The 14813-nt window shown below is 44.1% G+C and overlaps 1 protein-coding gene across 14 annotated transcripts in view; it reads left to right on the forward strand.

Annotated features, from left to right (window-relative positions):
- LOC129820109 (adhesion G protein-coupled receptor B2-like) overlaps positions 1-14813 on the forward strand; it is a 557707-nt gene that overhangs the window by 475448 nt on the left and 67446 nt on the right. For all 14 annotated transcript variants that reach the window (XM_055876984.1, XM_055876983.1, XM_055876992.1 and 11 more), the window contains 6 exons: positions 2359-2462; positions 3920-4022; positions 4411-4561; positions 9650-9719; positions 12120-12186; positions 14591-14676. In XM_055876984.1, coding sequence (XP_055732959.1) covers positions 2359-2462; positions 3920-4022; positions 4411-4561; positions 9650-9719; positions 12120-12186; positions 14591-14676 — 581 coding nt within the window. The remainder of the gene's footprint in view (positions 1-2358; positions 2463-3919; positions 4023-4410; positions 4562-9649; positions 9720-12119; positions 12187-14590; positions 14677-14813) is intronic.

Below are 14813 nucleotides of genomic sequence, written 5' to 3' on the forward strand. Positions count from 1 at the left end.
ACACACACACACACACACACACACACACACACACACACACACACACACACACACACACACACACACACACACACACACACACACACACACACACACACACACACACACACACACACACACACACACACACACACACACACACAGACACAAGCTGAGTCTTGCCCCTGAGGACGGACCTGCCCTGCATGTTAAGAGTGTCTGTAGCAAACAGTCTGAAGGACAAACACTCCCCTCTATGTGTGTGTGTGTGTGTGTGTGTGTGTGTGTGTGTGTGTGTGTGTGTGTGTGTGTGTGTGTGTGTGTGTGTGTGTGTGTGTGTGTGTGTGTGTGTGTGTGTGTGTGTGTGTGTGTGTGTGTGTGTGTGTGTGTGTGTGTGTGTGTGTGTTGTAGGCTTGGCTTTATGGTGGGGTTTTGCATTGGCTCATAGTGATAGATAGAGTTCTACCAACCAGCTACAGTATATCATGCTAACCTTCCACCTCATCCCTGCCAATAAAACTTGAAAACTTGCTGACATGTGTGTGAACTGCTGACATGTGTGTGAACTGCTGACGTGTGTGTGTGTGTGTGTGTGTGTGTGTGTGTGTGTGTGTGTGTGTGTGTGTGTGTGTGTGTGTGTGTGTGTGTGTGTGTGTGTGTGTGTGTGTGTGTGTGTGTGTGTGTGTGTGTGTGTGTGAGCCAATAGCTAGACCATCACACACACTAAGCTACAAACAATCCATATCTAGGACCTGACCCACAACAGAGTAATCAACCAGAATCACTCCTCTTCATTCTCTCTTTTCTATCTACTGATTCTTCCTTTCTCTCTCTGCCTGGTCAATTATTTTCTCTTTGTAAAAGAGAGTTTAGAACTATATCTCTTTCTCTCTCTCTTTCTGCCTTTCTGTTCACTCTATCTTCTGTTCACTCTATAAATTGCATTCTAGTTTGCTCTGTTTTTTTGTAAATTCTTTCCAATGTGTCAAGTAATTATCTTTTAGTTTTCTCATGATTTGGTTGGGTGTAATCTAATCTCTCTGTCTGTCTTTCTGTTATCTTTCTCTCTCTCTCTCTCTCTCTCTCTCTCTCTGAGGTTCAGGCTATATACATATTTGTCTTTCCATTTGACTCTAACTCTCTGGATATGAACACAGTACGAACACTAAATTAATGTCAGACATCATGGGTTACAACATACTCTCCTAGGCTGGACTCTCTCTCTCTCTCTCTCTCTCTCTCTCTCTCTCTCTCTCTCTCTCTCTCTAAAGAATGGTCTTAATGAGCTCATCCACTCCAGGTCAAATGTATAGTTGTGTTATGGACAAGAGATTACTCTCAACATCAAAGATCAACAAACTGTGCTGACCGGACTAGATAGAGGTAGACAAAGACTGCATCCCATTCCTTTAATAGTGCACTACTTTTGACCAGACCCATAGTGCTCATTTGAGATGTGTACATAGAAAGAGTCAAAAAGGGAGTCAGCATGTTGGGTGGGACAGGTAGGAAGATGTGCAGATGGAGGGAGTGTGAAAATGGAGTCAGCATGTTGGGTGGGACAGGTAGGAAGATGTGCAGATGGAGAGAGTGTGAAAATGGATTCAGCATATTGGGTGGGACAGGTAGGAAGATGTGCAGATGGAGAGAGTGTGAAAATGGATTCAGCATATTGGGTGGGACAGGTAGGAAAATGTGCAGATGGAGAGAGTGTGAAAATGGATTCAGCATATTGGGTGGGACAGGTAGGAAGATGTGCAGATGGAGAGAGTGTGAAAATGGATTCAGCATATTGGGTGGGACAGGTAGGAAGATGTGCAGATGGAGAGAGTGTGAAAATGGATTCAGCATATTGGGTGGGACAGGTAGGAAGATGTGCAGATGGAGAGAGTGTGAAAATGGATTCAGCATATTGGGTGGGACAGGTAGGAAGATGTGCATATGGAGAGAGTGTGAAAATGGATTCAGCATATTGGGTGGGACAGGTAGGAAAATGTGCAGATGGAGAGAGTGTGAAAATGGATTCAGCATATTGGGTGGGACAGGTAGGAAAATGTGCAGATGGAGAGAGTGTGAAAATGGATTCAGCATATTGGGTGGGACAGGTAGGAAGATGTGCAGATGGAGAGAGTGTGAAAATGGATTCAGCATATTGGGTGGGACAGGTAGGAAGATGTGCAGATGGAGAGAGTGTGAAAATGGATTCAGCATATTGGGTGGGACAGGTAGGAAAATGTGCAGATGGAAAGAGTGTGAAAATGGAGTTAATTAATGATCTGTAACTCAGCCTATAAGGGCCAGAGACATTTTATTAACCCTCTATTTCTGTACCCTTCCCCTATCCCCCCCCCCTCTCTCTCTATCTCTCTCTCTCTGCAGGAAATGGGTCCGTCCAGTATGCCCTCTGTGCCCCTCATGGTGGGCTGTGGGGTCTCCTGCAGCGCTCTGCTTATCCTGTTGCTCATCTATGCTGCCTTCTGGAGGTGAACAAACACACACACACACACACACACACATAACCACACACACACACAAACAAACACACACTTTCTCTCTCACACACATACAAAAATACAAACTTTCACTCACACACACTCACACACAAAAACACACACTTTCTCTGGAACACACCATCACACACACACACACACACACACACACACACACACACACACACACACACACACACACACACACACACACACACACACACACACACACAAACATCCACTTTCTCTGGAACACACACACACACAAAAACACACACTTTATCTCGAACACACACACACACACACACACACACACACACACACACACACACACACACACACACACACACACACACACACATGCACACACACAAAAAACACCCACTTTCTCTGGAACACAACCACACATCCCTGCATGGGGCTACACCCCCCGAGTCACTGCCAGTCTTCACAAATCTATTTCTGGGCTGTTAGAGGAGGCCTGTTTCTGCAGACTCTTACCATAAGAGATTAAGCCAGGGGGAGAAAATCCCGGGTTGGCTCGACAGTGGAGCAGTCCACTCCAAAACTCCAATTAGGCCTAATGGAGAACCAATGGGCGAAGGCATAGCCAGACTCTCAGACTGGGGGGATTAACTGTGTGAGAGAGAGAGAGGGGGGGGGGATATGGTGAGTGACATCAGTGGTAGACAAGGAGAGAGAGAGAGATCATGAAGGAGGGGCAGAGAGCGAGAGACTGTGACGGAGGGACTGAGAGAGGGGGAGAGAGAGCGACCGTGAAGGAGGGACGGAGAGAGAGAGAGATTGTGAAGGAAGAACGGAGAGAGAGAGGGAGAGAGAGATTGTGAAGGAGGGAAGGAGAGCGGGAGAGAGAGAGAGAGATTGTGAAAGAGGGACGGAGAGAGGAAGAGAAAGAGAGAAAGAGATCATCAAGGAGGGATGGAGAGAGGGAGAGAGAAAGGGAGGGAGAGAGAGAAAGACACCAGGAGTGCAACAGTAGGCTGATCCAGAGCAGATGGCATGTATCCTAGTGGTTAGAGCCTAGTGGTTAGAGCCTAGTGGTTAGAGCCCAGTGGTTAGAGCCTAGTGGTTAGAGCCTTGTGGTTAGAGCCTTGTGGTTAGAGCTTTGGGCCAGTAACCGAAAGGTTGCTAGATCGAATCCCCGAGCGAATCCCAGAGCTAAAAATCTGTCGTTCTGCCCCTGAACAAGGCAGTTTACCCACTGTTCCTAGGCCGTCATTGTAAATAAGAATTTGTTCTTTACTGACTTGCCTAGTTAAATAAAGGTTACATAAAAAAAATTAAAAAACACATGACCATGTTCAAGAAAGGAATCAATCCATCAGTTCAACTTCATGGCTTTACATTTTGTTTCCCTCTTTCCTCCTCCCTTCTTTCTCTTGTTATTTATTTTCATCCTTTCTGCATGTCTTTCTCTTTGTCTCTCTCAGGTATATTCGTTCGGAGAGGTCTATCATCTTGGTGAATTTTTGTCTCTCCATCCTGGCCTCCAACATCTTAATACTGGTTGGACAGTCCCAGACACTCAGCAAGGTGAGAACAGGACACACACGCACACACACACACACACACACACACACATACAAACACACACACACAAACACACGCGCACGTGCACACACGCACGCACGCACGCACACACTGGCCATCAGTTCAGTTATAGTCACGTTACACATGGTACTGTTGTTTATCTATTCTAGTAGATTATTTTGAAGAGCCTCAATCAGGTGTCAAAACTGTTTTAGGTAGATTACTATTCACCTCTGTTCTGTCAACTGTTGTTGTTGATTATCACGTCTACCTTCTCATTCCTTTATCTGTTTCTTCTTTCTTACACCTTCATCATTGTCTGTCACTCTGTCACTATCCCTCTCCCACAACATCTTTCTCTTGTCCCCCCCCCCCCCCCCTCTCTCTACAGGGCCTGTGTACTGTGACTGCTGCGTTCCTTCATTTCTTCTTCTTGGCATCGTTCTGCTGGGTACTGACAGAGGCGTGGCAGTCTTACCTGGCTGTGATTGGCAAGATGAGGACGCGCCTCATACGCAAACGCTTCCTGTGCCTGGGCTGGGGTAGGTACACACACACACAAGCATACAGGCATGCACAAACATAAAGACAGACGCACACACTCACAAACATAAACACACACATAAACCCACACAAACATATCTCAACCATACAGGGTCTCCATACTGGAATAAAGGTGAAAGTTCACAATAACTTCCATCTTCCCATCCACATACATCAGGTGGAGAACTGATTGTGATCATTGTAATTCTGCCACCCTGTACAGTCCGTCTGTGTCCTGTTGAATGCGTCTCCTGTACAACAACCTCATGCCTTGCTAAAGGAGATGACAGGGGATAAGAAATGCTATTGGATAACATCTCCTCTGACATAGGCAAGATCCAGGGAGATAGAACCTAGCAATTACAAGCAATGGAATCCCTGCTCCCATTCATCCCTTGTTCTTATCCCTTATCCATCCACCTATCTGATCCATTAAGTCACTGATGCCCTTAGCGGATATAGAGTCCCAAATGACACCTTATTCCCTATTTAGTACACTATATTTGACAATATTCCATATTTAGTGCACTACTTTTGACCAGGGGGTTCTGGTCAAATGTAGTGAACTAAATAAGGAATAGGGTGCCATTTGGGATTTAGCCATAGCAATGCTGGGATGCATGGATGCCATAAAGTCACATAGATTGAGAAAACATGAAATGGGTATTAAAGGGAGGGAGGGAGGGAGGGAGGGAGGGAGGGAGGGAGGGAGGGAGGGAGGGATGAGAACAACTTATCAGGGGTACGTCCCTAGATGTTGCAATTTTAACTCGAATACTGATCGAAATCAGTCACCATGGCAATGGCAGATTTTGCAGAGTGGGGAGGGAGTGTGTGTGATGTGTGTTTGTGTTTGAAAAGACATCAGTCAAATTTATGTAACGTTAGCACCCCACCCAGCCACACCACATCTCTTTTTGTAATGTGCCATTTTCTAATTGCAGTTCATTTGCTGGCATTGTCACAGCTTTGTTAATTACATTAATATTTCAGTCAAGCTCATTACGGACCCAGCATAATTTTTTGACACACACAGACACAAACACTTTCTCTATCTCACAAACATACGCGCACGCACAAACACACACACACACACACACACACACACACACACACACACACACACACACACACACACACACACACACACACACACACACACACACACACACACACACACACGAGGGAATGCATTATTGATAGATTTAATTAATACAGTCACACACGCACACACACACACACACACACGGACACACGCTGGTTCAAGGAAGCACAATGCACCACAGAAGAAAATAGTCTTGTCGTAGAGTGAGATGAAAACAGCAGCCACTGGACAGGGACCCTACGGAGTATGCTAACCAAGGCTGTAATATCCTTAGTAGTGAACTCTGATCCATACTAGGCCTACTTCTCCTGCTTTGGGCTAGTCCCTGTTATATCCCTAGATACATCCATTAACTAAGAGAGAGTGATGAGAGAAGGTAAGTCCCCATTATATCAGTGTGTATTTCAGTCTACAGTCACACGTTACATGTCCGAGTTAAGTTACAGTACATGTACTTGGTCTAACTGAATTTCAATGTTGCAAAATACCACATTGTGTTGATGTATTGTCAAGAGGATACATATATTCTCTTGCTGATATATATTTGTTATTCTCTCCTTCTATCATCCTCTCCTCCTATCATCCTTTCCTCCTATCATCCTCTCTCCCTATCATCCTCTCCTTTTAACATCCTCTCCTCCTATTATCCTCTCCTCCTATCATCCTCTCCTCCTTTCATCCTCTCCTTCTATCATCCTCTCTCCCTATCATCCTCTCCTTTTAACATCCTCTCCTCCTATCATTCTTTCCTCCTATCATCCTCTCTCCCTTTCATCCTCTCCTTCTATCATCCTCTCCTCCTATCATCCTCTCTCCCTATCATCCTCTCCTTTTAACATCCTCTCCTCCTATCATTCTTTCCTCCTATCATCCTCTCTCCCTATCATCCTCTCCTTTTAACATCCTCTCCTCCTATCATCATCTCTCCCTATCATCCTCTCCTTTTATCATCCTCTCCTCCTATCATCCTCTCTCCATATCATCCTCTCTTCCTATCATCCTCTCTCCCTATCATCCTCTCCTCCTATCATCCTCTCCTCCTATCATCCTCTCCTTTTAACATCCTATCTCCTATCATCCTCTCTCCCTATCATCATCTCCTTTTATCATCCTCTCATACTATCATCCTCTCCTCATATCATCCGCTCTCCCTATCATCCTCTCCTCCTATCATCCTCTCCTTGTATCATCCCCTCTCCCCCATCATCCTCTCCTTCTTTCATCCTTTCCTTTTATCATCCTCTCATCATATCATCCTTTCTCCCCCATCATTCTCTCCTCTTATCATCCTCTTTCTCCATATCATCCTCTCTCCCATCATCCTCTCCCCCTATCATCCTCTCCTCTTATCATCCTCTCCTCCTATCATCCTCTCTCCCCATCATCCTCTCCTCTTATAATCCTATCTCCCCCTACCATCCTCTCCTCCTAGCATCCTTTTATCCTATCATCCTCTCCTTTAATCATCATCTCCCCATATCATCCACTCTCCCCTATCATCCTCTCCTTCTATCTCCCCCATCATCCTCTACTCCTATCATCCTCTCTCCCCATCATCCTCTCCTCTTATCATCCTCTCTCCCCCTATCATCCTCTCTCCCCTATCATCCTCTCCCCCTATCATCCTCTCCTCCTATCATCATCTCCTCCTACCATCCTCTCTCCCTATCATCCTCTCCTCCTATCATCCTCTCTCCCTATCATCCTCTCCTTTTATCATCATCTCCTCCTATCATCCTCTCCCCCTATCATCCTCTCCCCTACCATCCTCTCCTCATATCATCCTATCTCCTCCTATCATCCTTTCATCCTGTCATCCTCTCCTTTAATCATCATCTCATCCTATCATCCTCTCTCCCCCAGCATACTCCAATCATCCTATCTCCCCATATCATCCACTCTCCCCTATCATCCTCTCCTTCTATCTCCCCCATCATCCTCTCCTCCTATCATCCTCTCTCCCCATCATCCTCTCCTCTTATCATCCTCTCTCTCCCTATCATCCTCTCTCCCTCTATTATCCTCTCCCCCTATCATCCTCTCCTCCTATCATCATCTCCTCCTACCATCCTCTCTCCCTATCATCCTCTCCTCCTATCATCCTCTCTCCCTATCATCCTCTCCTTTTATCATCATCTCCTCCTATCATCCTCTCCCCTACCATCCTCTCCTCATATCATCCTTTCTCCTCCTATCATCCTTTCATCCTGTCATCCTCTCCTTTAATCATCATCTCATCCTATCATCCTCTCTCCCCCAGCATACTCCAATCATCCTATCTCCCCATATCATCCACTCTCCCCTATCATCCTCTCCTTCTATCTCCCCCTATCATCCTCTCCTCCTATCATCATCTCCTCCTACCAACCTCTCTCCCTATCATCCTCTCCTCCTATCATTCTCTCCCCTATCATCCTCTCCTCATATCATCCTCTCTCCCATTATCCTCCTGTCATCCTATCTCCCCCTATCATCCTCTCCTCCTATCATCCTCTCTCCCATTATCCTCCTGTCATCCTATCTCCCCCTATCATCCTCTCCTCCTATCATTCTCTCCCCTATCATCCTCTCCTCATATCATCCTCTCTCCCATTATCCTCCTGTCATCCTATCTCCCCCTATCATCCTCTCCTCTTATCATCCTCTCCCCATATCCTCCCTCCCCATCATCCTCTCCTCCAATCATCCTCTCCTTCTATCATCCTCTCATTGTATCATCCTCTCTCCCCATCGTCCTCATATTATCCTATCTCCCCATATCATCCTCCCTCCCCATCATCCTCTCCTCCTATCTCCCCCATCATCCTCCTATCATCCTATCTCCCCATATCATCCTCTCTCCCCATCATCCTATCCTCCTCTCCTTCTATCTCTCCCTATCATCCTCTCTCCCTATCATCCTCTCTCCCTATCATCCTCTCCTCCTATCATCATCTCTACCTATCATCCTCTCCTTTTATCATCCTTTCCTCCTATCATCCTCTCCCCCTATCATCCTCTCCTCATATCATCCTCTCTCCCATTATCCTCCTGCCATCCTATCTCCCCCTATCATCCTCTCCTCTTATCATCCTCTCATCCTATCGTCCTCTCCTCCTTATCATCATCTCCTCCAATCATCCTCTCCTCCAATCATCCTCTCCTTCTATCATCCTCTCATTGTATCATCCTCTCTCCCCATCGTCCTCCCATTATCCTATCTCCCCATATCATCCTCTCTCCCCATCATCCTCTCTTCCTCTCCTGCTATCTCCTCCTATCATCCTCTCTCCCTATCATCCTCTCCTCCTATCATACTCTCTCCCCATAATCCTCTCCTCCTATCATCCTATATCCTATCATCCTCTCCTCCTATCATCCTCTCCCCCTATCATCCTCTCTCCTTATCATCCTCTCATCCTAACATTCTCTCTCCCTATCATCCTCTCTCCCTATCATCCTATATCCCTATCATCCTCTCTCTATCATTCTCTCTCCCTATCATCCTATATCCCTATCATCCTCTCCTCCTATCATCCTATCTCCTATCATCCTCTCTCCCCATCATCCTCTCCTCCTATCATCCTCTCTCCCTATCATCCTCTCCTCTTAACATTCTCTTCTCCTATCATCCTCTCGCCCTATCATCCTATATCCATATCATCCTCTCTCCCCATTACCCTCTCCTCCTCTCATCCTCTCTACCTGCCGCTTGTATTTCTATTATTTATCTTTTTCCTATATGTGTATGTCTCTCTCTCTCTTTCTTTCTCTCCCTTCTTCCTTCTCTCTTGCTTCATCTCTCCCTCCCTCCCTCTCTCTCTCTCTCTCTCTCTCTCTCTCTCTCTCTCTCTCTCTCTCTCTCTCTCTCTATGTCTCTCTCTCTCTCTCTCTCAATTCAATCAAATTCGATGAGCTTTATTGGCATGGGAAACATGTGTTTGTGTTGCCGAAGCAGGTGAAATAGATAATACATCTCTCTCTCTTTCTCTCTCTTTCTCAGGTCTCCCAGCCCTGGTGGTTGCTGTGTCAGTAGGTTTCACTAGAGCCAGAGGTTACGGTACACCCAGCTAGTGAGTACACACTTTCACCTTTCTCCCTTTGCCTATGACCTGTGACGTCTTCACTCCATACCCAACATGACTTTTCATCATTAGCGCTCTGTGTATCTGAGAATGGTAATGTGATTTGCAGTGCACTTTTCAATGGTAACTGAGAATTATAATGCGTGTATATATACCTAATGATTATTGAAGAATATAACTTACAAATGCCCCATTAGCTTAGTTAGCTTAGCAATGTTTGTTAACAATGTAAATGTAAGCAAGCACTGTATAGCCTCAAACCATGGTTAAAACTATACTTTTTATATCATGGGTGGTCAGTCCTTGCATCCATAGCTCTGTCTATGAATTTGAGAGTGGTTACGGATACACACACACCACACACAAATAGACTGCAGCTGTAAACATTTAACTCTTCACATACAGTATTTTAAAGAGCCAGGAAAGAGGCTTTTTACAGCATGAGCAGACGACCCTGCATGACCTTTCATTGGATCTAGACCAAGGACTTGAACTCCACTGTACAAACACTCCCACGTTTCCATTTACCCTGCACTTTAGAGACTCAAATATCAAGGATATCAGCTAGTTGTGTATGGTCATGTGATTTGCAGTGCACTTTGGGTCATATGTACAGTGCCTTCAGAAAGTTTTCACACCCCTCGACTTTTTCTACATTTTGTTGTGTCACAGACTGAATAAAAAATGTCCTAGACACATGTCCTACACTGGCCTAACCCATGATGTCAAAGTGGAATTATGTTTTTAGATTTTTCTACAAATTAATACAAAATTATAAGCTGAAATGCACTGAGTCAAATGAGTCAATAAGTATTCAACCCCATTTTTATGGCAAGCCTAAATAAGTTTAGTAAACATTTGCTTAACAAGTCACATAATAGTTGCATGGACTCATTGTGCAATAATAGTGTTTAATATGATTTTTGAATGATTACCCCATCTCTGTATCCCACACATACAAATGTCCCTCAGTCATGCAGTGAATTTCAAACACTGACCCAACCACAAAGATCAGGTAGGTTTTCCAATTCCTCGCAAAGAAGGGAACCTAATGGTAGATTGGTAAAAAAAAAAAAAAAGCTGTAATTGAACACCCTTTAAGGATAGTGAAGTTATTAATTACACGGTGGATGGTGTATCAATACACCCACTCACTACAAAGATACAGGCTTCCTTCCTAACTCAGTTGCCGGAGAGGAAGGAAACCGCTGAGGGATTTCACCATGATGCAATGGTATCTTTTAAACAGTGACGGAGTTTAATGGCTTTGATAGGAGAAAACTGAGAATAGTTCAACAACATTGTCGTTACGCCACAATACTTACCTAAATGACAGAGTGAAAAGATGGAAGCCTGTACAGAATAAAACATTTCAAAACATGCATCCTGTTTGCAGTTAGGCACAAAAGTAAAACTGCAGAAAAGGTGGCAAAGAAATGTACTTTATGCCCTGAATACAAAGCGTTATGTTTGGGGTGAATCCAACACAACACATCACTGAGAACCACTCTTCATATTCTCTAGCATGGTGGCGGCTGCATCATGTTATCGGTATGCTTGTCATCGGCAAGGACAAGGGAGTTTTTGGGGGATAAAAATAAACGGAATAGAGCTTAGCACAGGCAAAATCCTAGAGTAAAACCTTGTTCAGTCTGTTCCAACAGACACTGAAAGACAAATTCACCTTTCAGCAGAACAATAACCTAAAACACAATGTCAAATATACACTGAAGTTGCTTACCAAGATGACATTAAAAGTTCCTGAGTGGCCTAGTTACAGTTTGAACTTAAATCGACTTGAAAATATATGGCAAGACCTGAAAATGGCTGTCTAGCAATGACGAACAACCAACTTGACAGAGCTTGAAGAATTTAGAAAATAATAATGTGGCAATATTGTACAATCCAGGTGTGCAAAGCTCTTAGACTTACTCAGAAAGACTCACAGCTGTAATCACTGCCAAAAGGTGATTCTAACATGTATTAACTCAGGGGTGTGAATACCTTTGAAAATGAGATATTTACGTATTTCATTATTAATATATTTGCATACATTTCTAAAAACATGTTTTGACTTTGTCATTATCAGCTATTGTTTGTAGATGAGAGTTAAAAAATATATTTAATATATTTTGAATTCAGGTTGTAACACAGCAAAATGTTAAATGAGTCAAGGGGTATGAATGTTAATCCCCTAACTAAATACAGGTTTTAATTGCCTGCATGGGAAGTCTTAGGTACCCCTAAAGACAAATAGCAAAGTGGTTCTCACACATAGCTACTAGTCATCAAACACAGACTAAAATACATTTGACAGAACAGGGCTTATGCACTAAAGATGTTTTGCATTCATAATAATGTTTTTTTTCTCTCTCTCTCTTATTTTAGTTGTTGGCTGTCCTTGGAAGGCGGGCTTCTCTACGCCTTTGTCGGTCCTGCAGCCGTCATCGTATTGGTGGGTACCCACTTTTATCCCTGTTCTCATTGGTCATTCTGGCTCTCTGTCGGCAGGCTTGTCCCGCCTCTGAACTTATCATCCTACCTTTAGCTATTTCTTCTGCCTGTCGTACAGGTCAGAAAGGGGTCATAACTACACATGGTTTAGATGTCCCCTGAGGGGTGACATACAGTAACAACCTTTTTACTGCTCTAGGTCCTCATCAGGCTCCCATCGCTGGAGGACAGGAGGAAGATAAACACCACAAAGTCATTCATTTATTTGTTTATTTGCCACTAGCGGTTTCTTTCAGAGTTACCTGTGTCAGACAACAATGGAAGAGAACATTTACCCAGAAATCATTCTCCAATGTGCCACTATACACAATCTTATCTCCTAGCTGTCTCTTCACATTCTACCTCACTGGCATCACTATGTTGAGTGCTAAACATGATTTACTTATTCATTGTTTGACTAACTGTGTTCTGGTACTTAGAACCCTCCTTCAACCTTTTCATCCTTTTCAGCCTTTCCAGCCTTTCCAAGGTTTTCATTACTGTAAAGCATGATTTCACTTCTTTAGGCAGAGATACAGTATATTTATCGGAGTCAATATAGTGCTAAAAGAAAATTGTATAGATGTTTGTGTGCTATGCAACTTCAGTTGTTATAATATAGGTAGAAAGATGCTCATTGGAAGCAATGGTCCTTGTAATCCTGGTAATCCTTCTAAAACTCCAAGGTACACCTCTATATTTTGTTGATAAGCCTTTATTAAAACAATAACAATATTCTACTTCGCAGAGAGTAGAATGCCTCTGTGGCTTTGTTAATAAAAGGTATCTCTACCTTATGCTTCTTTGTAGGATTAGTGACGGCAGCTTGTGGGAGTTCCTGTGTCAATACGCACACTATCAATTATCCAGATGAATACAGACACTTTATTACAACTGTGTGTGTGTGTGTGTGTGTGTGTGTGTGTGTGTGTGTGTGTGTGTGTGTGTGTGTGTGTGTGTGTGTGGGTGGGTGGGTGGGTGGGTGGTGGGGGGGGGGGTGTATGTGCATGTGGGTATATGTGTTTGTGACAGACCAGGTGTTTGCAATGTGTGCGTGTACATCACTAGCTATTGTTTGTCCCTGCTCACCCCTCAAACAAACAGATGTAATTGAGAGGGGTACATCAGAGGAACACAGGCCTCCCCCAGGATGACCGTCTAATTAATGAAGAAAATAATAAATCTAGCCTTCTGCAAATAACGGGGCTGGAGACCGGCGTCTACCACGGTAATGGGGCCGGACATGACGGGAATGTCAACAGGAAGGAAATACACAGATTAAAGCATCAAACAACATGGAAGACATGAAAATCTAAAACAAAACATTGCAGATTCATAGTTGAAAATGAGAGATCAATAAGGTGCTCAGTGCCGTAGAGATATAGATTACTATCGAAAGACAAGAAGTGAAAAATAAATGTTTCAGCTGTATCAATGCAGTCAAAACGAAGGTTAGTATGGAAAAACATTCAATCAGAAAATAGATGGAGGTCGCGGAGTAAAGATCACTAATCTCCTTTCTAAACTCCTTTCTTTTCTCAAGGTGAATAAACAAGCTTTTCTATGGCAGGCAGTGGGAGTAGACTGACACAAAGAGAGACAAGGGATTCAATTTTGTAGGACAAGGTTAGGGTCAGGTGAGAAAGGGAAAGAAAGAGAGAAGGGAGAGAGTGGAGGGAGAGGAGTAGAGAGGGGGAGCGAACGGGATCAGGATTAAGAGTGACATGTCACTGATGTGGAAAATCTCCCAGATGGGAAGGATTTCCAAATGGAAAAGTGCTGCTTGGCTGGGGTATGTCTGTTTGCATGTGTGAATGAGTGGCTGGGTGTGCGTGTGTGTGTGTGTGTGCGCGTGTGTGTGCGTGTGTGTGTGTGTGTGTGTGTGTGTGTGTGTGTGTGTGTGTGTGTGTGTGTGTGTGTGTGTGTGTGTGTGTGTGTGTGTGTGTGTGTGTGTGTGTGTGTGTGTGTGTGTGTGTGTGTGTGTGTGTGTGTGTGTGTGTGTATTGTGAATCAGTGGGTCAGGGATCACAGCTGTAAGGAGGCTTAATAGACCCCCTCTGTCCTAAACAGGACATGGTCGGGACAGAGGGGCGGAGACTCAAGACACAATCTGCCCACTTCTACTACACCACCCTGTCCATTATTGATTATAGTGATTGCAGAGCCTTGTCAAGAAGACTGAATCAAATGGCAATAAAACTGGACATGAATCTGATTATTTACTCTCTCGCTGTCTGTCTGTCTGTCTGTCTGTCTGTCTGTCTGTGTCGCTCTATCTCTCCATATCTCTCTCTTTCTATCTCTTTCTCTCTCTTTCTCTCTCTGTTTATCTCTGTCTCTCTCTCTCTCTCTCTCTCTCTCTCCAGGTGAACATGCTGATTGGTATTGTGGTCTTCAACAAACTCATGTCTCGAGATGGCATCTCGGACAAGTCTAAAAAGCAAAGAGCTGGGTAGGTAGACTAGACCTAGAACTATAAAACTAGAACAGTCTGCCTGTCTCACACCAACGCACACCATGCATGGACCATTCATTTCTTAGTTCATTTTTTGCATTTGTATTGTTGAATTAATGCATTGTTGGAGCTAG

The sequence above is a fragment of the Salvelinus fontinalis genome, chromosome 22 (genome assembly GCF_029448725.1).
Source record: "Salvelinus fontinalis isolate EN_2023a chromosome 22, ASM2944872v1, whole genome shotgun sequence".
NCBI lineage: Eukaryota > Metazoa > Chordata > Actinopteri > Salmoniformes > Salmonidae > Salvelinus > Salvelinus fontinalis.